At 41.5% G+C, this 23,527-nt stretch overlaps 2 protein-coding genes across 2 annotated transcripts; both read right to left on the reverse strand.

Annotated features, from left to right (window-relative positions):
- Nucleotides 1-638: 638 nt before the first annotated feature.
- On the reverse strand, nucleotides 639-3,432 carry crebzf (CREB/ATF bZIP transcription factor). Its single transcript, XM_037456970.2, has 3 exons — nucleotides 3,271-3,432; nucleotides 1,393-2,465; nucleotides 639-1,031 (listed from the first exon to the last, which is right to left on the reverse strand). Exon 2 carries the CDS (start codon nucleotides 2,404-2,406, stop codon nucleotides 1,636-1,638), a length of 771 nt encoding a protein of 256 aa, XP_037312867.2. The 5' UTR covers nucleotides 2,407-2,465; nucleotides 3,271-3,432; the 3' UTR covers nucleotides 639-1,031; nucleotides 1,393-1,635.
- Nucleotides 3,433-3,642: 210 nt separating this feature from the next.
- On the reverse strand, nucleotides 3,643-5,978 carry las1l (LAS1 like ribosome biogenesis factor). Its single transcript, XM_037480617.2, has one exon. It carries the CDS (start codon nucleotides 5,778-5,780, stop codon nucleotides 4,068-4,070), a length of 1,713 nt encoding a protein of 570 aa, XP_037336514.1. The 5' UTR covers nucleotides 5,781-5,978; the 3' UTR covers nucleotides 3,643-4,067.
- Nucleotides 5,979-23,527: the final 17,549 nt, after the last annotated feature.

Consider the following 23,527-nt stretch of genomic DNA (forward strand, 5'->3'; position numbering starts at 1 on the left):
AGAAAGAATCTCAAGTCTATGACGATGAATCCAACCCGCCGGATGACAGCTATTGTGAGAATTACAGAACGACATAAATTGCATTTTTGTAAAAGTAGCTGCTATTCCTAAAAGTCCACTGGGGTTTGCACTCTGAGTGAGCGCATGCAGACCAGGGGGACCAGGTCAATCACCAGCGCAGTGCCACTGCGTAATATTAGGATTTATTAATGGAGATTCCACTTAAGGAGCCACAGAGCGGTTGTGCTGGCTGATTATAATAGTTTGCTGGGACATTAAAACAGAACCACCAGTATCTAATTCACCAGCGCATTTCCACTTGGACACGTTCCAATAGAAGCAATGGAAATGGTCCATCATAAAATCTGATTTTAAAGCATTAAAACATGTATATGCTATGGTTTGAAGTTAATGGGCTAAGAATGGGCAGGATGAGTACTCCCTGTGGTCCCCGCATGCTGCATGCTTTGTACTTCCATCAAATGAGGTTGTGGTCATTTGTTTTGAAAACCTTTACCAGACTTGACCCAAATGTTCAGGAAAAGTAAGACCATTATCGGCAGAGAGCTTGCTGTTTAGAAAGAGAAAAAGAGATGCATTAATATCAACAGCACAGAACAAGACACAGTAGATATTGGTTACTCAAACTTAATGAAAATATGATTTATTTGTCCAACATCATTTGCCTCAAACAATATGTATTCAAGTTATATACACAAAGTTACAAAGATGGCTGTTTCACCACTTAAATCAGATAATTTGGGATGTATTTGCTGTACACATTCCAGTGAGTCAATATATACAAGACATAATGAAACTATTAAATCGGATAGCATCACATCAGGAGTAATTGAGCAGCTGTAGTCAAGCCCCCCAAAATGCTCAATTTGCTACGCTGACAAAAGCTACAGACGTTGAGAATGAAATATGATCACGCATACCATTTGTTACCAATACTACCTTTTAAAAAAATACCAGGCAACGTTGGCAGCAGCTTGTCCAGCCTCTTCACCTTCCCCCAGCAGAATCCACTTTAGCATAAAGAAAAATAGGTGGCGCTAAATAAAAACATTCAATGGTACAATGGTGCCGCTTCACAAAGAGATTATTCCTTAGCAAATGAAACATTTGCAGTCCTTTTTTTTAGCATTTCCAATTTGATACCAGATCTCTCTTTGTGGAGCTTCACCCATATTATAACATCTTGGTATTCATTATACTTCAAGTTAGATTTACAACAAACAAAACGTAAGTAAAAGAAATCGACAAAAGTACACAAAATCTACTAACTGGGAAGAAGATCTGTATCAAAACAGAAGTACTGAGGTTGTTGATGACCGCCTCAGGCCTGTAAAAAAAAATTAAAGAAGTCTGTTCTTGTCTGATCCTTACCATGGAGTCAAGGAGGTAAAGGTGTTCAGAAAGCCACTCATCCCGCATGGTGCATCAACCATTACCTAGAAGAAACTGTCAACAAGGTTTAGCAGTAACGTGTACTTAAATCATCATTACACTAAAACACATGCACATTCAGCAGTTCTGAGGTAATCTTAACTAGTTCAACAGTGTTGATCCACCCTCAAGACGTTGGGTAAAGTTCAGCCGCAATATCTGAAAACAGAAAAGTACTTGACCCTACATTTTGAGCGATGTGCTTGCACTCTCTGCACATTTGGTGCAGAACTCCACTGAGACGTGGTTCTTGTCCACGTGCAGACACACGCCACATGCTGTCTCTTTCTCCTCCACTTTTACACGCTTTCTGGGCATGGCGTAGTCGTGGTCGTTTGCGTTGGGTGCCTGGAAAAGCGAGGAAGATAATTTCATCCCATTCACACCGCTCAGTCTGGACAAGAGCTGGGCTAACATGCTCTCATTGGCCAGCACAGCCCTCAGGTACCTGGTCTCATCTTCCAACTCTTCCACTCGCTTTGTCAGTTGAGAATTTTCATGCCGGAGCACGTTGTTTTCTGATGACAGGACGCCCACTTTATTCTCCAAACTGTTGACGTATTCTTTCTTCCTGAGGCGATTTAATCTAGCAGCAACGGCGTTTTTGTTGATCATGTGGCTTGAGTGGCTTTGCCTCTTCTTGATCCTTGAGTCGGACGACGTTCTATCTGGAGATGATGCTGTTGAAGCCTCAATCTCGGAATCTTGGTCTTTGGCACTGAAGCCAAGATTGGCCAACTCAATATCAAAAAGCGAGGAGGCGGTATCTCTTTCAAGTGTCCATTTAAAGTCTTCAATTCCAAACAGGTCATCTAGTTCTAATCCAGCGTTGTCAACATCTTCAGATGGGAAACTGTCAGATGGACTGGAGAAATTTTTGACAGTTTCCACCACTTCAACTTCCAGGGGCTGAACCGCTGTGTGGTTCACAGTGCGTCTCCTCCTTGTTATCATTGTGGTTCGGCAGTCAAACTGCAAGGAAGCTGTCCGGAATACCCTGTGAGATTCCTCACCTGTGGAGACAACAATAATATACCCTCAGTGTGTAATCCAGCAGCAAACCAAATTCATCTGGGAAATGTATTATTTTGACACTAATTTCAGTCACTGAAGCGCTGTTAATTAGTATTTTATTCATTTCATAGCAGGCTAAAAGCAAGCGACAGGTTCAACAGCTTAGTGTGAACGGGATGGTGAAGCTATACTTGCTACTTAATGGACGTCCCATTATTGTAAACGTGTATTTCGTTAATTCGGCTCTGATTAAGTGTGGTAACCCCTTTAGCCTGTGGCCCAGTGTTCCTATAGAAGACGAATAGCGAGGCTGCGCGTGTCTAAACGTTTCACCAACGTAACGTTGGGCGACTTGTAGCCGAGGCCTGCTAGCATTGTTACCCGAGGTTAGCACAGGTCGGCGTTCAACAAGAATGCTCTAAAATAGACCGTGCCGTAAATAACGTACCTATTTGTGCATGACTATCACAATATGTAGCTTACTAGGTCAGTAAACAACCTAACGAATACCTATTGCCATTTTAGGAGTCCTGACATTAGCGTCCTAGCTACCGCTAGGCCTCATTAGTCCCAACGCCAAGTTAGTTGACAGGATGCTCCCATGTTCTTCTACATTAAAAACAACCCCAACACACATTGGACATTGTTATTTCATTCGATTATTTAAAGTTAACATCTTATGCTAGTTGAACGGAAGGTGTTCGCTATCATTTCGGTTAAGCTAAAGCCATGCGCCGTGAACTGACGCTAGGGTACCGAGTGACGCAGCATGTTTTCGCGGGCCTTCTTCTATAAACAACTTACCGTTCCGTTAAAGAAGCTTTGACACAAACAAAATGGTAAACGACTGCAACACAACCCTCTGACGAAACGGCACTGGTAACAGAATGCGCGCCCAGACGCCACCAGCTGAAAAACAGGAGAATGGCGCGTGCCGCGGCTCGAAAAGCAGCTCTGCGAAGAGACTTCCGGTAAAGTTTTCAAAATAAAATTCTTGTAGGCTACTATGTCGCAGTCATATGATCAGTTTTACGAACACTTGTCAGAGAAAAACAAATCAAAGCTTCATAAAAGTTTTCATTACATGGCTGTTGTGTTAAGTCACTTTGCCCCACATTAGACATACTTTCCAAACACGCCATGAATCTTACAGTAAAAAAAACATCACACTCACACTGCTTTGATTAGAAAGTTTTTATTAACTGCAAGTGCACAAAAGAAAATGTATTACACAAAATCACCCTGTGCTTAAAACAATATTTTTCTGGTGGATTTTCAACTGAAATGCATTTTTCCTTTTTATCAGGGCCAGTATACGGACTACTTTTCAGTAACAATGTGATAGAAACAGTTGCTATTCTTCATGGTATGAAAGCTGAAAAGCAACAATTGATCACATTTAAGATGCTGAGCCTGTGACTGTTCAGCTGGTGAATGACAACTAATCAATTTACTTTCCATATTTCTTACCTCAACCTAGTACTAACATTGACCTATTTTAAGTATTTTGTCTCTTCTCTGCAAGTTGCAAAATAACCTAGAAAATAAGTTTATTGCTGTGTTGACAGCTACAGGAGTTGATTTCACAGCTTCATTATGAATCAAAAAAGTTGCAGTCCAGCTTTCAGTTTATTGATGTCACTGGGGTTCCAAAGAAGGCCATCAGCTGTTCTCCCTGCTGCAGAGGATCCTGGGGCATTGTGCATTGTGTTGCTCTCCAACTCCACTGGCTGGTCGAAGACGGTCATTGTGGAGTAGTTTTCCAGCATGAGGCGCGAAGGGTCATCCGACTGTCCGGGGACTTTGCCGAGAGGATAGTTCTTCCACAGCACCTTATCGTTGCACACCTGCCACGGAGAGCCTCTGAGCAATTTGGCCTTTTCAGCATGAACATCGGCCCATTTGTTCTCATGGGAGGACTCTCTTCTCTCTGCTTCAGCCGCAGAGCGCCACTGCGAATGCTGCAGCTTCTCATGCAAGCTCTCCAGCGTGTACACAGGCTGCTTCTTCTGCAGAGGAGTGTCGGGCTCAGAGTCTGCACTCCGTGTGTAGATGGAGCAGAGCTGGAGCAGCCTGTGTCTGGTTTCCAGAGGGAGAGGATGCTCCATATCGTCCAGGATCAGCTGCAGCAAGTGAGGGGTGCTGACACAGGGAGCATCCAGGCATGCAGAGAGCAGCTGCTGCCACCTCAGCTGGATGCGGTTTACAAAGACTCTGTCCTTCATTCTAGCCCTCTTCCGTCCCTCTGATTCATAGTGGTATTCAAATTTGTTGCTGTTGCAGACAATAATTTCAGAAATCCATGCCGAGATGTAGAAAGCCCGGTGAGCATTCTGCTCTTCAGATAGCAGCTTCAGCTCAACAAACAGCTTCTCCAGGAGGAGGTGAATAAAGAGGGGTGCGTTGAGTACCTTCAGGAGCGGAAGCCAAAAGCGGAGGAAAACTTGAGGAAGTCTGGGTTCAGTGGCACCGCCGGCGCCAGAGGGGTCGCAGCCCAACGTTTCCAGTTGTTCTGCAGTCGGAACTAGAAATCCGTCTTCCAGCAACACGTCAATCAGCCAATTACTTGACTGCAAAGCAAACTGCTTGATCTCGCCGAGTAACCAGCTCATGTCTGCAAAGGGGGCCGGCCACAAGTTCTTCTCTTTGTCCTCAGGATGTCCACCGAAGGCCTGGTACTGCTCCTTTTCAAACGATATCAGAAGCTCCCGGGCATTCGTGTAGGCTTCCATCTCCTCCTGCCTTGCGAGGAGCTCGTCCTCCTGGCATTTCAGGTCTGCCTCTTCATTCTCTCCATCCGACTCAGACTCCCAGTCCTCGTTGGGCACCCCTCCCAACTGCCTGGACCAGTATGCCTGCTGGAGCCACTCCAAGACCACCGTGCATCCCTTTCGACACCACTCCAGGGTTGGGAGCTTCCTGTGCGTCACGGCGTGCCTCAGGTCCACCACCCACTCGGGGATGTTCAGGTGCCCAGCCAGCCGCCTCAGGGGACGGGCTGTTTTCCCCTGTTGTCGCTGCGTGATCAAATTGACGAACCTCACCAGGCCCGCCCCGTAAAGCAGGACGAGATCGTCTCCGTCCAGCTTCCCCGACCTGTCCAGCACCTGGCACCTCACCAGGTCCGCTGTGCAGTCCACCGCCACTGGGGTGCTGTTGGCGTACCGGCCCCTCCACGCAGACACCCTCTGCAGGGCGAACCTCTGCAGGGCGCAGTCCTTGGAGTAGAGGTACTCCAGGACCTGGTCCCACTCGGCTTTGTTGGCCCACGCCACCACATGGCGTTTTTTCTCGGAGCTCTTCTTCTTTTTCATTTCGCGGTGGGAGAGGCCCGCGCTCGACTCACGTGATCACCGGATCAACACACCGCACGGCCACGCCGAAAAATGTCTCGATTTAACGTGGAACGCGTAGCTTTGTATCTTCAGTCTTCAGGGAAAACGGTTGTGTAACTTCCCGGAAATTACGTGTTTGCACCTGCTTCTTCTTCTTTGGTGAATTTACAAGCTTAATGTTTCGCTACTGACACCTTGTGGAGGGATTCACCTCCTAATCAGTCCTGTTGTCCATACACAGAACTTCTTCTTCTTCTTCTTTAGGGTTTATCGGCAGCTTGCATCCTTTTATGTTGCACTACCGCCATCTTCCGGATTTATTTCTCTGTTACATCATATTCTTTTCACCAGACCTGTTCTTAATAAAAAAATTAAAATAGTTTCTCTACATTGTTCATTCTCCCCACTCTCTAGTATTTCCTTCACTCCTGTCCCTTTTATTCCAGTCTTTCCTAACTCTTCCATCATCAAAGTAGCTTTATTTGTCAATTCCTGCATGTCAGGCATACAGGTAATCGAGAAAACGTTTCCCACACTCTCACGGTGAAACATATAAAGTGCACAGGCACAACAACAGATAACAGATAAGACAGATTTATTTATTTGTATAAAAAATGTCTTTTTTCCTATGTATTTCATACTGTTTACAATTCATTAACACGTACTCTATTGTTTCTGCAACCGGACAAAAACCACAAAAACCCGTTGGGTGCTTCCTTATAATATGAAGTGTGCTGTTCAAATTACTATGACCTATCCTTAATCTGCTCATAACAATTTATTCTCTTCTATTTCCTCCCCTTTTCTTCACAACCCCAATTTTATTTTGAATAGTGTACAAATGTCTTCCTTTATTTTCCCTATCCCACTGCTGTTGCCAATTTCTAATGGTTTCTTTCCATATTACACTCTTTCCCTCAGATTTTGACAGCTTAATATTTGCTTCAATATACTCTTTTTTAACAGCTTGTTTGGCTAACTTGTCGACTCTCTCATTTCCCACAATACCAATATGAGCAGGAATCCAAGCCATTTGAATTTCGTAACTTTTTCCTTTTATTCTAGTATAGATTGTCAATATAGCATACAATAAATCCTGATGACTCTTAGACACCCCAGTCATGAGACTGTATAGAGCTGACATTGAATCACTGCCAATTAAAGCTTTTTTTATTTTGTTTTCCTCAATCCATTCTAGTGCCATCAATATAGCATATAACTCAACTGCATAAACACTCAGATCATTTGTGGTTCGTCTACTTATCTCACCTCTTTGATTCAAAATGTAAACTGCAGATCCGGTCTTTCCTGTTCCTGGATCCTTTGATCCATCTGTATAGATCTGAACATATTCTTTATATTTAACCTCTATATGTCTATAACATTCCGCTACCAAATCAATATTCTTTCTTTTTTTACTTGATTTAATTTAAAATCAACCGTCATTGTTTCTAACTTCCATACCGGTGTATCAGGCCATATTACAGTTGAGCAGAATTCCTCTTCATATACTCCCAATTCTCTAGCTGCTTGATCCCCTATCCACCCAAAACTGAACTTTTGTGCTCTCTCCCTTTCACAATTATCTTGTAATATTCTTTTAGTTGGATGACTATCTCCATGTCTTTTAAGATTAACCCAATAATTTACCATCAATTGTTTTCGTCTTATGCTCAACGGCATTTCTCCGGCTTCCACCTGTAGAGCACACACTGGCGATGTCTTAACTGCTCCTAAACATAATCTCAATGCTTTTGCCTGTATTACATCAAGCCTCCTAAGTAAAGTTTTGGTCGCTGATCCATACACCATACTTCCATAATCCATTCTTGGTCTTATTAACCTCACATATATGTATTTCAATGAGTTATAATCTGCTCCCCATTCTGTTCCTGTTAAACATCTCATATTTATTACTTTCTTTCACTTATCTTCTACATTTTTAATATGCTCTTTCCATGTTAACCTTGTGTCAAATTGTACTCCTAAAAAACGGAATGTTTTACCTCTCTCTAAATTACTTCCATATAGTTTAACATTTATATTTTCCTTGATTTTCTTCCTTGTAAAAAACTTCACTTTAGTTTTCTCTACAGAAAATGTAACACCCCACTTTGTTCCCCACTTTTCAACCTGTTGGCCATACCACAGTAAAAACAGAAGTGTTAATTTAACTCCTAAAGAGTTGAATTTGACTCAGTTTCAGATAACATTTGGTCCCACTCGAAATCAGTGTAGAATTTACTCTATGGTCAGTGTCAAGTTTTTAGAGTTAATTCTACTCGATATTGTGTAAAAAAATAACAATGAAATGTGTTAAAGTATTTAACACTATAGTTTAATCATACGGTTAAGAGTAATATAATTACAAAGCAGAGTTAATTTATCTACAATTTTACTTAAAAAAAGACACTTTAAGTGTAATAATTTCTCTACAGTGTTTAATATATTAATCATATGCAGTGTTACTGAACTACAATTCAAATAAAAACGAGCACAAAAAACACTAGATCATAGAACTTACAATTTATTGTAAAATAAATAAATAAAGCATTTCAATGTAATTGAGTTTACATTGCAAACACATTGCCTTGTCTCTGACAGAAATGTGTACCATCATTAACATCACAAAATGTTTACCATACATTACTTGTATTGACGGTACTTTGAGGATATGAAAGATCATTTTCTACAGAATCAACTGAACTGCTTCCATGGCATTTATTAAGATGCTTTCTTAAACCTGAAAAACCACCAAAACAACGTGAGCATCCTTCTTGACCACACTTCAGAAAAAGAGTCCTGCCTGTAGATAGCCCATGAATTACCTTAAAGTGCTTAACAAGGTTGCTTGGACTTCCATGGTCACTTTTGCAAAGAAGAAACACTTCATAGTTTTACCTAACGCAGCATTCTTGCCCTCAACTCTGCAACTCTAGGAGTCTCCTTTGTGTTACGCCCCAGTCTAGGGGTGCCTAGGACGCAACATGAACAGGCCCCATCTTCCCCGTCTCCCAAGCAGCCACAAACAAATAACCTTTAAATTATAAACTTATTTATTTTCACAAACATAATTAAGGTGAAATAATAGTTTCCATAAGGTAATTAATATCTGGTGGCACAAAACGGCCTATCCCGTATGAAGAACTAAACCAAAAATAAGTAATCTTGTCTAGAAAGAAAATACTGCATGATGAAGAAAATACAAACCAAGAAAAAGAACAAAAAGGAACAACACAGGGCACATGGCCGTACACAAATGACCATGGTCATAACATTTGTTTCCCCCATGTTGATGTTGTAGATGGTTGTTTGCACAAGTGAAAAAGCTGCTAAGGGAATAACTGTATGAGGTACCAAAGACGTAATGGGCTTTAAAGAGTTCGTCAAAAGCTCTAATTGAACCTGTTGCCTTGCATGGAAGGGCATGCTTGTCAACCACAATGTAGTAGGAGTGAATGGTGCTCTGTGTGGATCCCTGGGCAAGAAGGTAGGACTGACTGCTTATGGTGATGTTGTCTTGATGCTGCTGCACACTGCTTCCAACCTACAACAAAACATATTCAACAGAATTGTTTTGGTGACTAACTTCTGACAATAGATCAGATCACCTCCAACTGTGCATAAGATTGCGGTGATGGAAGACATATTTTAGGATTAGTTCACTTTGAAAACATTTTTTGCTGATAATTTACTCACCCCCATGTCATCCAAGATGTTCATGTCTTTCTTTCTTCAGTCAAAAAGAAATTAAGGTTTTTGAGGAAAACATTCCAGGATTTTTCTCGATATAATGCACATCCATGGTGACCAACGGTTTGACGGTTCAAATGTCTCTCAATGTAGCTTCAAAAACTCAACAATCCCCGCAGAGAAATAAAGGTCTTAAAGAGAAATGATCTGTTTTCAAAATAAAAATAATATACTTTTTAACCATAATTGCACGTCTTGTAAAACCTCAAGATCTGCCACACATTACATCATGATGTTGGAAAGGTCATGCAAAGACATTAAGAAAGTAGGCGGTAAAAACTAATTTAAACACCCTTTACCCCAAAAATACATATATTTATGAATTAATAATAAACAAAGATATCGGATGATTTTGAAAGTTTTTCGCGCTTCCCTACCCCTTTAAATGGGCTTATGTCTATGTTCCGCTTGACCTCCGACGTCATGGAGTAATGTGTGGCGCATCTTGAGATTCTACAACTTGTGCAATTGTGGAATTTCATTTTGGAAACGACCGATCGTTTTGCTAGATAAGACCCTTATTTCTCTGCTGGGATGATATCAAGACTCTGAAGCTACATTGAGACAGAATTTGAACCGTCATTTAAAACCCTCAAACCGTTGGTCACCATGGAAGTGCATTATATGGAGAAAAATCCTGGAATATTTTCCATAAAAACCTTTATTTATTTTCGACCGAAGAAAGAAAGACATGGACCTCTTGGATGACATGGGGGGTAAGTAAATAATCAGCAAAAAAAATAAAGTATTTGTGAACTAACCCTTTAAGCATACCTTTTGAAATCTAATGAGCTGATCTACAGCTTGATATGCTGAAAGCTTTCCCGGCCTCTTTCTTCCTTGGGCAGATGGTGGAAGCAAATGTAGCAGCAGCAAGATGGCAGACATCTCATTGTCCCAGCCTACAAATAAGTAAATAAAAAGCTGGTTAACATTACGCGTAGCATTCAAAATGACAACTTGCACCATTACGAAAATGTACACTACACACCTACATAACCCACAATACCAAGTAAAATTCCTGTAGTGGCTATTTGTCCATAAACGTAAACAAAACAAATAATAACAAACTTCTCAAATGGCCACTTGAGGCTACGTCATGGTTAGGCTTTACGCAGGTTCAGAGGTACCAAAGCAAAGTGATGTCCATAACAAGATTGAGTTTGAGGAGGTTTATTCACACACATAAGCAAGCTCACAGACATTCCTGCTGCCTCTCTCACGCTGGTAAAAAACCATATGCCCTCCTAGCCTGAAGTACCTCCCACCTTGACCTACTTATGCAAATGAACATAACACCATGTGACCAATAAACGACAATACAAGTAAAGCATAAATACAAAATAAACCAAATTAACCTTAACAAGAAAATAAACGAATAAATGAAGCTATAAATTAACTTAAGCCCAAAAATAAACAAAAATAAAATCTATCACAAAGGAGCTATTTTCTAATTGTAGCTTAAGCATTAAACTGAAATCTTCACATCTTTGGATTCTCCACACCTGAAAGAAACAAATAGATGGAAGACAGAGATAGGAGAAAGAATGAGTTGTATAGTCAATTATTTGCCTCCAAGAGAAGACAGAGCTTGGTTATTGGTCTGTCCAGGATGCTGTTCTTCGTTTGGACCTTCACCGAGCGAACCAGTCCTCTGGAGTCAGCTGTGGTGCTTAGAACTCTGCCCATCATCCATGAGCCTCTTGGAGCTGTGGCATCAGCGATTACAACAATATCTCCTGGAATAAAGTTTCTCTTTTGCTTCATCCACTTTTGCCTTTCTTGCATTACAAGCAAATACTCTGCTGTCCACCTTTTCCAGAAAAGCTCCGCAACGTACTGCACTTGCCTCCATCTCCTCTTAATGTACAGATCAGATTTCTCGAACAGACCTAATGGCAGAATAGGCTTGCCTTTTAACAGGAGAATGTGATTTGGAGTAAGCGCTTCTAAATCATTGGGATCTTCTGAAGCCTTAGTTATTGGCCGGTCATTGAGTATCGCTTCCACCTCGCAAAACAGCGTTTGCAGGCCTTCCTCGTCCAGCAGTTGATGTCCAACAACAGAGGTAAGTACACTGCGCACAGAGCGAATCAAACGTTCCCAAACGCCACCTTGGTGAGATGCAGCTGGGGTGTTAAAACTCCACGTCATTCCTTCCTGCACAAAAGTCCTTTCAATTTTAGAATGATTTAAAGCGGCCAATGCCTGCCTCAGTTCCTTCTTCGCACCAACAAAATTTGTGCCGTTATCTGACCTTATACTTGTCACAGGTCCTCTTCTGCAGATAAATCTTCGCACAGCATTGATGCTGGAGTCTGTGTCGAGGGAGTGCGCCACCTCAAGGTGTACTGCGCGGCTACTCATACAAGTAAATATCACTCCATATCGCTTCAGCACAGTTCTACCTCTCCTCACCTCCAATGGTCCAAAATAGTCCACTCCCGCATTTGTAAAGGGTGCGTTATCAGGCACAACTCGTTCCTCCGGTAAGTCGGACATCTTCTGTTCTCCAAGCTTTCCTCTGTACCTTCTGCACACTGTACATTGTGAGAGAATCTTCCTGGCCGCAGAGTTGGCATTTATGATCCAATACTTCTGTCTCAATCTGTGCAGCATGTGATTGCGTCCAGCATGTCCAAGTTGGCAATGGATGTAACGCAATATGAGCTGGGAAACGTGCAAATCCTTTGACAGAATCACAGGATGCTTTACCTCCCACGGCAGTGCAGATTTAAACAGACGTCCACCAACTCTGAGGATGCCATCTTCGATGAAGGGGTCGAGGCGATACAGAGGACTGTCTTTAAAAACAGTCTTTGGGTCACGTTTTAGTGAGGAAATTTCAGTACTGAATCTTTGGTTTTGCGCAAACTGAATTATTGCCTTTTCGGCTTCCTCCAAGCGCTCTGGTGTCAAGCTGGATTTTCCAAGTGCGGCTTTGAATTTTTTAATCTCCTTTTCCACATTCTCATTCTGGTTGACCACATATTCTTTCCTCTTTCAGCTCCATCAGCCAGGCCACTGATGTTTTAAGCTTTCTCCAGGATGAAAAATAGTGAATGAGCTGACTGAGGGGATTGTCACTGTGTATTGTAACAACATTCACCTTGAGTTCCCTTTTCACCTCCGCATCATCAGATGGAATGGAAGAGGAGTCCAAGTCAAGCTTTGGCCACCTGGTGGGGGGCAAGAGCAAAAAGTCCGGTCCTTTTAGCCATTTTCCTTTCCCAAACTCCTGAGCTCTTAGTCCTCGATAAGCTTCATCTGCAGGATTGTCTTTGGTGTTTACATACCTCCACTGATCTTTGTCTGTGGATTCTCTTATGGTGCTGACACGATTGGCAACATATGTGTGAAAGCGCTTTGTTTCATTGAAGATGTACTTGAGAACAGTAGTGCTATCAGTCCAAAAGAATGACCTTTGCAATGACAACTGTAGCTCTTTCAACAGCATTGTGTTCACTCGAACAGCAAGCACAGCTGCAGCAAGCTCAAGGCGTGGAATGGTTAGTTGCTTTAGAGGAGCGACACGAGCCTTGCCTGTGATAAATGAAACATGCACATTGTCAGTGCTCTCCAATCTCAAGTATGAAACAGTGCCATATCCTGTTTGACTGGCATCTGAAAAATGATGCAGTTCTGCTTTCACTTGTGTTCCAAAGGTTTTGGGTTTAATACACCGTTCCACCTTAAATCCACTCATATGCTGAAGTTCAGAGAGCCACTCAGACCAATGTTCGGAGACGTCATGGGGAACTGGCTCATCCCACTTGAAGTTCATTCTGCACAGCTCCTGTAACAGTAACTTGGCAGGTATTATAAAAAGGAGACAGAAAACCCAGCGGGTCGTAAAGAGAGCTCACCACAGAAAGGATGCCCCTCCTAGTGTGTGGACGTTCCTGCACTGCAGTCCTGAAGCTGAACGTATCTCCTTGAACACACCATTGCATCCCCAGAGCTCTTTCCACAGGGAGTTGATCTCTGTCCAAATCCATGTTCCCCAAACCCACTGCTCTGATGTCACTAGGAATAAGTGCAAACACATTTGAGTTATTTGTGACCCACTTTTGGAGATGGAAGCCGCCCTTTTTACAGAGAGATGTTAATCCATGTATGAGCTCCACTGCATATTCCTCTGTCACAGTAGACTTAAGACAGTCATCCACGTAGAAATTTGTCTTGACTGTACGGAGGACATCGGGTGAGTATTGCAGTGCATTATCCTCAGCAGTTCTCCTCAGTGCATAGTTTGAGCAGCTTGGTGAGGATACAGCTCCAAACAAATGCACGCACATCCTGTATTCCTCTGGCTCCGCTGTAGCGTCTCCATTGGGCCACCATAGAAAGCGCAAGAAGTTAACGTGCTTATATGGAACCCGGACATGATGGAACATGGCGTTGATATCAGCCATAACAGCGATGGGCTCTTCTCTAAACCGAAGGAGGACACCAATTAGCGTGTTAGTAAAGTCTGGGCCCTGCAGGAGCTGACTGTTCAATGATGTACCCTTATAAGTACAGCCGCAATCAAACACAACACGCAACTTTCCTTTGGTTGGATGATGTACACCATGGTGGGGAATGTACCACACCTTTCCTTGTTCCAGAGTGGGCTCATTTGTGGGAACCTTTTCTGCATATCCTTGTTTTAACATGTCGTTAAGGAAATCAACGTATTGAGCCTTGAATGAAATATCTCTATTAAATCTCCTCTTCAGGCCTTGGAGTCTTTGTAGTGCGATGCAGCGATTATTTGGCAAAACAGGATTGTCAACTCTGAAAGGTAAGTCAATGTAATAATGTTCATTGTTAAGCACTGTCGTACTCTCCACAATTTTCATGAATTTAATGTCTTCTCTTGACATCTCAAGTTGTTCATCACTTGTTCTTTCAATAAAGTCATGATTATACTGTTGCATCAACATACTTTCCAAGTGTTCCACAGATATGTGATTAGCAGTTACAACAATGCATCCTGATTTGACACCAGTACCTTCAGAGTCTCCAGCACGAAGAGGCCCGTTTATGACCCAGCCAACTCTGGTCCTCACTGCATACGGTCCACCGCATTGACTGTTTATCAGTTCCCATGGCTCCAAAACTTTAGAGGAGTCGGTTCCAATGAGCAAGTCTACATCTGCATCTACTTCATGTAGCCTAATGCTACTCAAAGACGCCCATTTGGCAACATCATCCTGACATGGCACATTGACTTTAGATACAGGCATTTTTGTTTGTGTCAGAACAGATGGTAGCTCAATAAAATCATCGGTGTCGAATCCAGACACCTCCAGACCGGTAACGATAGTAGTGTTAATGGTTTTAGTCTGCCCCATTGTCCTCAACACTACATTACAGTTTTTTCCTGATACTCTCAGCCTTTCAGCCAAACTTGTAGTACAGAAGGTACCAGAGATCCCAGGATCCAGGAAAGCATAAGTATGCACAACTTTATTACTTTTCTGACTTTTCACCTGCACAGCCACAATGGAAAAGACAGCAGTATCCTCATCACCAGCCCCAATATGACCACACGTCTGCTGCTTCCCGGATACAGTGCTTACAGTTTCTTTGGAGGTTATCCTTGTAGTATCCTTCTCCACATGCAGGACAGATGGGTGTTTCCTGTGACACACTTCACAATCCAAACGACTCCTACAGTGTTTGCTCGTGTGTCCATGTTTCAAGCACCCAAAACAAACGCCCTTCTCCTTTAGAAACTGAATCTTGTCCTGTTGTGTCTTTCTTCTAAACTGAAGGCATTTTTCCAGAGTGTGATTGGTAAGATAGCAGAACATACATTTGAGCTGGTTACTGTGAGCTGTCAAGTTTTCCATTTCTTTATGTCCATCCTTTGGTGCATTAATGCTGGTGGCAAATGTACCACTTTTCCTTTTCTGCTTAACTTGCATGGATAGCTTTGTATAGCTGGCTGGAGAAACATCATTAATATTTCCAAACAGAGGATCTGAAACAATTTTGACTTGTTTTTCAATGAAATTCACAAAATCAACAAACACTGCTCTGTTTCCAGTTTGTTCCAGTATGTCACATGCCACATTTCTCCACTTTTCCCTCAGCTTGTATGGGAGTTTCATTAGGATCGTCCTGAGGTTAGCTGGCATGTCCAACTCCTTCATATACTTTATATGATGTACTATATTGGAGCAACCTCGAAGGAACAAAGCAAATGACTGCAAAGCATTAACATCCTCAGGTTTTATTGAGGGCCAGTTGTTGATTTTGTCCATGTAAGCAGAAGAGATCTTATGTTCACTGCCAAAATGTTCAATCAAAAGCGCTTTTGCTCTTTGATAACCTGGTTCAGAGGGCATATGTTGACAACTTCTTACAATGTCTCTTGGTTGCCCCCTAGTATACTGTTCTAGAAAGTACAGACAATCACTGAAATTTTGAGTTTTATCCTCAATGCAATTTTCAAAGGCTCTGAGAAAAGATTTGAAATACAGGGGATCACCATCAAATACAGTTATATTTCTCATAGGCAGGGCAGAGGCTGTGTTTTGTTGGACCAACAGCGTAGTTATTTCATTTTGACGCTGCATGATGTTCAAAATGTCCAGAGAATTGATGGATTGATTATCATCACAAACATCTTGCAAACCCAGTGATTGTGTACCTTGCCTTTGAAACACAGGAATGACATTAGGTATGGGTAGTTGTTTTACAACATGTTTGGGTTGAACACCAACAGGGACAGAATTTAACAAGCGACTGGAGGTAGGTTCAGAGCTTTTATTGGTGGGCACATAGCGTTCAGCATTCGGATTTAGTTCATATGTCCCTTGAGTTTCTGACCTTTTCAAGTAAGAATTCATACCATCTGATGTTTGAGATGCACATCTTGACACGTTACCGCCACACTTTGAGCTTACTTCCAGAACCTCCAATTTTGCATTTGTCACCTTTAATTCTGCCTCCAGAGCAAGTTGTTCCTTTTCTCTCCTTAAATGTTCCTGTTTCTTACGTAAGTCCTCTTGTTCAAGTCGTATTTGTTCCTCCTGATCCTCCAAATATGCCTTTGTTTCAGAGCAGCCATGCGTTCCTGTAACGCTGCTCTTTCTGCTTGCGCTAATATTTTTGCCGATGCACTGGATGAAGTCTTTGAAAGCTTAGAACCAGCCTTTGAACACATTGCAGAACCTTTATTGGATACACTGTCCTCAGGCCCAATATCAGTTGGATTATCAGGTGGTTTAATCGGAAGTTCATATGAATGGCCTGTGTTTGATAACCAACCTTTGACGTCATCAATAAAGCTTGAAAAACACTTTTCCTTTTGTTCAAAATATTTATCTTGTTTCTCCTTCTCATCCTGAGGTATGTCCAGTGACACAAATGACAAATGATGTTGTTTTGCCTCATCAACACATATTATCATTTGATCCAAAAGAGACTTGAATGCATCAACTTATCCATCTGATTCATGCACGATTTGGCTCGTCTGCATTGCATCGATCTCTTTTCCTGACACGTTTGCATAAAAAACATCATTCCTTTAGCAGTAAAACTTGTGCGTCTTCTTGTAGGAAGCGCCGTGTCGCTCGTGGCTTTAGATGCAACGTCAGACATTTTACTCTTTATTGATGTCGGTCATGTACACACACAGAGTTGTTTGCAAAGACTGAATAAAGCACATACCTTGTGGAACTTTGTTTGTTGCGGTGGTTGCCTTTGTACACGGAGTTGAATGCACGCAGTAGCTGTTGTTGTTGCGCGCGGCCGTGGGCATCACCTGTGAAGGCTTTGGGCCTTTGCGAATTCAAATTGCAGCAAATAATGTCCTCCACTCCGTAGTGCAGCTCCAGCGCTCCAGTAGTGTCACCGTTATCCAGTACGGTGTCCAAGGAAACTTTACACTGTCGGATGGGTCGTATTATTCGATGTTTGCACTGTATCCAGCCCACGCCTCCGTCACTCCTAGGCCCTTTCCTTTGTTTGTCTCCTGCATCCAGGTGAGTAATCCACTTTCCAAACGGTAATCCAGCAAACGACAAGTCCAGTATCCACGTAAACCAACGATATATCCAGGGCGGGTTTTTTACTTAATGTAGTGGCTATTTGTCCATAAACTTAAACAAAACAAATAATAACAAACTTCTCAAATGGCCACTTGAGGCTACGTCATGGTTAGGCTTTACGCAGGTTCAGAGGTACCAAAGCAAAGTGATGTCCATAACAAGATTGAGTTTGAGGAGGTTTATTCACACACATAAGCAAGCTCACAGACATTCCTGCTGCCTCTCTCACGCTGGTAAAAAACCATATGCCCTCCTAGCCTGAAGTACCTCCCACCTTGACCTACTTATGCAAATGAACATAACACCATGTGACCAATAAACGACAATACAAGTAAAGCATAAATACAAAATAAACCAAATTAACCTTAACAAGAAAATAAACGAATAAATGAAGCTATAAATTAACTTAAGCCCAAAAATAAACAAAAATAAAAATATAGCTCCAACAATTCCATTCATACCATTTTCAACTTCAGCTGCTGACTCAGCATTGCGCATCAAATCCAAGAGTTCCATAGTGGGTACGAGTCCATGGCTTTCTTTTATTACTTTTGCTTTAAAAGTGGTTGGCCACTTCTCCAATAATTTGTTGGCCGTGGCCTCACCAAACAGAAATCTGAAATCTTGTTCTATCTGTAATGTAACACACAACGACAAAAGTGATTAGTGAAATCTAATGCTACATTGGATATTTTGGTGATGCTATCAATTAAGATGTCATACCAGTCCCTGTCCAGAAACCGTGGAAAAACAGAAGACATCTGATGATTTGGCTTCATCGTTGACCATTGCTTGCCGGTATATGAAGGTCATTTTCATCTTCCCACGGACAGTCTTTTCATCAGCAGAGTGTCTTAAAACAGAAATAGCTGCTTCCACATCCTCATCAGATGGCTCTCTGTCAAAAGGTACAGGGCTGACGACCACGACCTGGCCCACCAACTTAAGACAAAATAAAATGTTAAAAACGTCACAGGTCACCAATGTAATCACATGTCACTGATCCGTAAACATACCTTTAGATTTGCTGATTAAGGCACCTCTTTCCTCCGCTGTTTTTCTTCGTATGAAATGAATGGATGAATTCCCTTTTCACAAGAGTCAAAGTTCATATTTAAGTTTGCCTCATGTATTCACTAAATGATGAAAGACAAGTATATGCAGCCAATATTTTATGTAACTGAAAATATAAAGCACAACAGAATTCTGTTGAATGACAACAGAATAAACTTTAAATGATTATTGACCAGATATCAGATAACATAATAGGTTAAAGCTGGATTATTGTGTGATGTATACACCTTTAACCTAATGTGCCCACCTTTCAAGAAAGCATTGAATGTCAGCTCAGACACCTTGACATATTTCTGCTCTTCCTTGAATTGAACACGCAACAGCATTGTGTATCTGTTAAAGAATATATTGTAACGATCAGAGCGGCAGATTGAGTTAGGCTGTGCTGGTAGGCGCATTGCATGATGGGACAATCTTTAGATGCATTTAAATCTCTATCTGTTGTGTTAATGTTCTAGTGTTTAAGTTTATATGTGTTTTTCTAGGTTCTGTTGTGCTCAAATGTTACTGTTAGTTTAATGTGTAGGAGTGTGGGCACCATGACCCAACTTAGTATGGCTGTGGGTGAAGTTCTTTGTTCAACGCCTTATTAAAGCGTCCATTTCCTGGGGTCTTGCAGTGTAAGAAACATAGGAAGGGCAGTTAAAGTAATTCAAGTCTCCTGTCTCATTCACTGGCCAAGCTCGCCTCAATATACACAGTATATATATATTCAAAATCATAGTTTAGGGCTGGTTCAACTAACGTTAGAGTTATCTTACACATCCATTTAAATGTTATACTGCAATTACAAAGAGTGCCTGTATTAGACACATTTATGCTGGTTGAATATAACTATAACGTTAACTGCAGCAAATTAGTTAAAGTTAGTTAAAGTTAACAGGCATGGTGTCCATTAGCAACTGGGCCAAAGTTAGCTAGCTCATTATTTTAGTTTGAACAGTAACCCGTTAAAATTGTTAACCCATGTTAAACAAACGTCATGCAATCAGTGATCTAAGTGATCTAATCGTTTTATAAGACCAACATTAACTATCAGAAGCATGCTATTGCTAACATTAACTGTTACCAGCATATAAAAAAATGTAACTTAGATTAACGTTGCCGTCGAAGCTAATAATAAGTTAGCTATTAACTGTATTAAATCCTTTATTGTTATAGTGACCGAGTTAACGTTATTTTACACACAAATCATTCTGACCAACTTAATTTGTGAAAATATTAGGCTACAACATAACGTTACATAAAGAAACACACACAGTTAACGTTACCGATACGGATTGATATATATGACCTCAACTTATCAGCACATCTCTAAAAGATGTAAAGTTACAGGTTTGCTGTGGAAAACACAGAATATTACTTACCTAGCAATATCAGTAGCTTTGCATTGCTCTTTTCGCGATCTCCATCCACCGAAATGCGTGCCGTTTGATGACGAGCAGCAAAATGGAGGTTATTCTTTTTTTGTGGCGGGTATTTATCACTGCTGTAGAGTTAAAATTGTCATTGTGTTTCTGCAGATTTTACACTCACTTTTAACTCCACTGATAGAGCAGCTTTTGTGAGGATCTGGTTAGCCGCTTGCTGTGGTATTTTGTCTCTCCACTTCCCCTTGCAGGCACACCTGCAGTCTATTACAATCAACCCCTCTATAAGGATCTGGCCCGCGCAACACACCGGCGCCAGAGTATTCCGTCAATGCTCCCATTGAGCTTGGACAGCTCCAGCTTGCAACGGCCTCCAGACAATAAAATCGTACTTTTATCACAACCTGCTCCTCCGTCTCTGCTTTGGGGTCCAAACACCATCAAAATCCCTAACAGCTTTACTCCCAAAAATGTTAAAAATATTCTATCTGGGTTAAAATAACTTTACTCTGAAATATTAACACACCATTTTTTACTGTGTATTAAGTTAGGATGTTTTTGTAAGTATTTGTTCCATTTATATGGCCTAAACAAAGTTATGAATAACTTTATCCAACTGATGGAAAGATGACTGGTGCATTGTTACTCTACTCCTCGTGTCACAAGGACTAAACAACCGTCTGTTATTCAAATTTTAGCCATTAGAAAAATGTGATGCCAAGGTTTTTGGCAAAAGAGGATATTATTGAAGACTTGGACCAGTGAGAAAACCAGAACTTCTATGTAAGTAAATCTGTGTCAATCGGGTTTTGAATTTCTAGCACTTAATATTTACGCATTGAAATTATGTAGCTGAATGTTTTTCAACGTTAAAATACTGCAAATAATTCAACCACAACATCTGAGACCTCAAGGAAGAGGAAGCGATTCTATATTTATAATCAGGAGCGTGCGTCAAGCAAAAGGAGAGCGCACCCAATACAACTTGGGCTTGTCGGCAGCATGGTGACCAGATTGTAGCCATGTCCAATAATAACTGGGCTTTAACACTTCTTTATGCCATCACGTATGAAGAAATATATAAAAGAACATTTAATGTTCACCATGAACCAAAACGTTTTTTTGCCACTGACGATTTACAATTGTATTACAAGTATGCAAATCAGCAGAGCACACCACAACCTTGGTTGGCTGATGGTGTAGTGCAGCTGCCCTTCAACATAATGTTATTTTGGGCGACACGGTTCGAATTCAGGTTGTGGCGAACTTTTAATAAATGGTCTTTTATGCATTTCTTCATACGTTGCAGTGACGTAGAGCTCACTTATACAATCATAATCGCTGCAATGGATATGGGATGCATTTTGAACATTTTAAGCAATATGTTTGCAAATGTGTGACAACACAAGTGACGGAGGCAGACAACATCTGCCGCTATCGGGGCAAAACAAACACGCACGCGTAGCCAAACCAGTAGGCACGTAACACCGGCAAAGAACTCCCAAAAAGCAACCGAAGCCTCGTTTAGAGCTGCACATTTCCTGATAAAGAAGAAGGCCTTTTCAGACGGATGTGGCAATATGAGTGAACACTCCAGGAAAATAACAATCTCCAACAACACCACTTGGGATAGGCCAAGACCATTCTTGTTAAGGCACATAGAGCTGTTCACCAAAATCAGGGGTCAGAGACCATAAGATAATTATAAAAATAGTTTTATTTTGGTTTAAATTTTTTTTTTAAATGGCAATATGTTCTTTTATAAGGAGTTGAGGAATATAAAGAAAATAATAAACAAACAATTCAAATCAATAAAGAAGATGCAAACAAATTCAAACAAAACAAAAAGGAGAAGACCCACATGCAATATGTCCAACAGTTCACGCAATATAGAGAGCCACATTTGTACCAGTATTCAGAACGGTTTCAGCCGGTGTCTCTTTTCTTGTATTGCTGGACCTCAGTGCTGCATTTGACACCATCGATCACCGTATCCTGCTGCAGAGATTGGAACACTTGATTGGCATCAAAGGAACTGCACTCAGCTGGTTTAAATCTTATTTATCGGATCGATCCCAGTTTGTGTTTGCGAACGGTGAATCATTGAGGACCACCAATGTTGGTCACAGAGTCCCACAAGGCTCTGTGCTTGGACCGATTCTATTTACCCTCTACATGCTTCCTTTGGGCGACGTTATCAGAAAACACCGCATAAACTTCCATTGTTATTGTCATGGTTTGGGTCTGCTCTATGTCTTATTTTGTAGTTTTCATGTCTCGTGTTCCTGGGTGACTTCACTTCCTGTCTTCCCTTGTGATTGTCTGCCGTGCCTGATCGTTTCCACCTGTGTCCAATCACCTGCACCTCCCTTGTGTATTTAAGCCCTGTGAGTCTCTTTGTCTTGTGTGGCGTCATTACATGTCGACCGTGTCATGTCATGTCATGTCAGTCTCTCGTATTTTCAGGTCCTTGTTTTGTTTTCTCCTCCTTCCTCCCCTTTTTGTGATTTTGAGTTTATGACTATTAAAGTCCTTTTGTATTTTCATTAACTCTGAGTCCTCCCTCCTTGCCCTCGCATTCCACCTCGTGACAGTTATGCAGACGATACTCAACTGTATCTATCGATCAAGCCAGAAGACACCAACCAGCTTGTTAGACTTCAGGATTGTCTTGGAGACATCAAAACTTGGATGACCTGCAACTTCCTGATGTTAAACACGGAAAAAACGGAGGTTATCATGATAGGCCCAGAGCGCCTTCGAAGTCAGCTGTCACGTGATACAGTCTCTATGGATGGAATTGCTCTGATATCCAAAAGCACCGTCAGAAATCTTGGAGTTCCCTTCAACTCTCATATAAAGAAGACTTCAAACTGCCTTTTTTATCTACGTAATATATCGAAAATCAGGAACTTCCTGTCTCAAAGTGAAAAACTAGTTCATGCATTTGTTACTTCTAGACTGGATTACTGTAATTCTTTGTTATCAGGCTGCTCTTGTAAATCGCTTAAACCTCTCCAACTGATTCAGAATGCTGCTGCACGTGTATTAACAAGAACTAAGAAATGGGATCATATAACTCCTGTATTAACTTCTCTGCACTGGCTTCCTGTTAAATCAAGAATAGAATTTAAGGTGCTTCTCCTCACCTACAAGGCACTTGCTGGTGAGGCACCGTCTTATCTTAAAGAGCTTGTTACACCGTATTGCCCTACAAGGCATCTGCGCTGCTTGTGGTTCCTAGAGTTTTAAAAAGTAGGATGGGGGCCAGAGCCTTCAGTTATCAAGCTCCTCTTTTGTGGAACCAGCTTCCACTTTCAGTCCAGGGGGCAGACTCGGTCAGTTCATTTAAGATAAAGCTTAAAACGTTCCTCTTTGATATTGCTTATAGTTAAGGCTGGCTCAGGTTAGCCTGGACCAGCCCTTAGTTAAGCTGCTCTAGGCTTAGACTGCCGGGGGTACGGTGGCCGAGAAGGTTCAGACA

The sequence above is a fragment of the Pungitius pungitius genome, chromosome 1, assembly GCF_949316345.1.
Source record: "Pungitius pungitius chromosome 1, fPunPun2.1, whole genome shotgun sequence".
NCBI lineage: Eukaryota > Metazoa > Chordata > Actinopteri > Perciformes > Gasterosteidae > Pungitius > Pungitius pungitius.

Bases quoted from the DNA above. Each gene is read 5' to 3' on its own strand.
- crebzf (XM_037456970.2), bottom strand. From the start codon at position 2,406: ATGATAACAAGGAGGAGACGCACTGTGAACCACACAGCGGTTCAGCCC.
- las1l (XM_037480617.2), bottom strand. From the start codon at position 5,780: ATGAAAAAGAAGAAGAGCTCCGAGAAAAAACGCCATGTGGTGGCGTGG.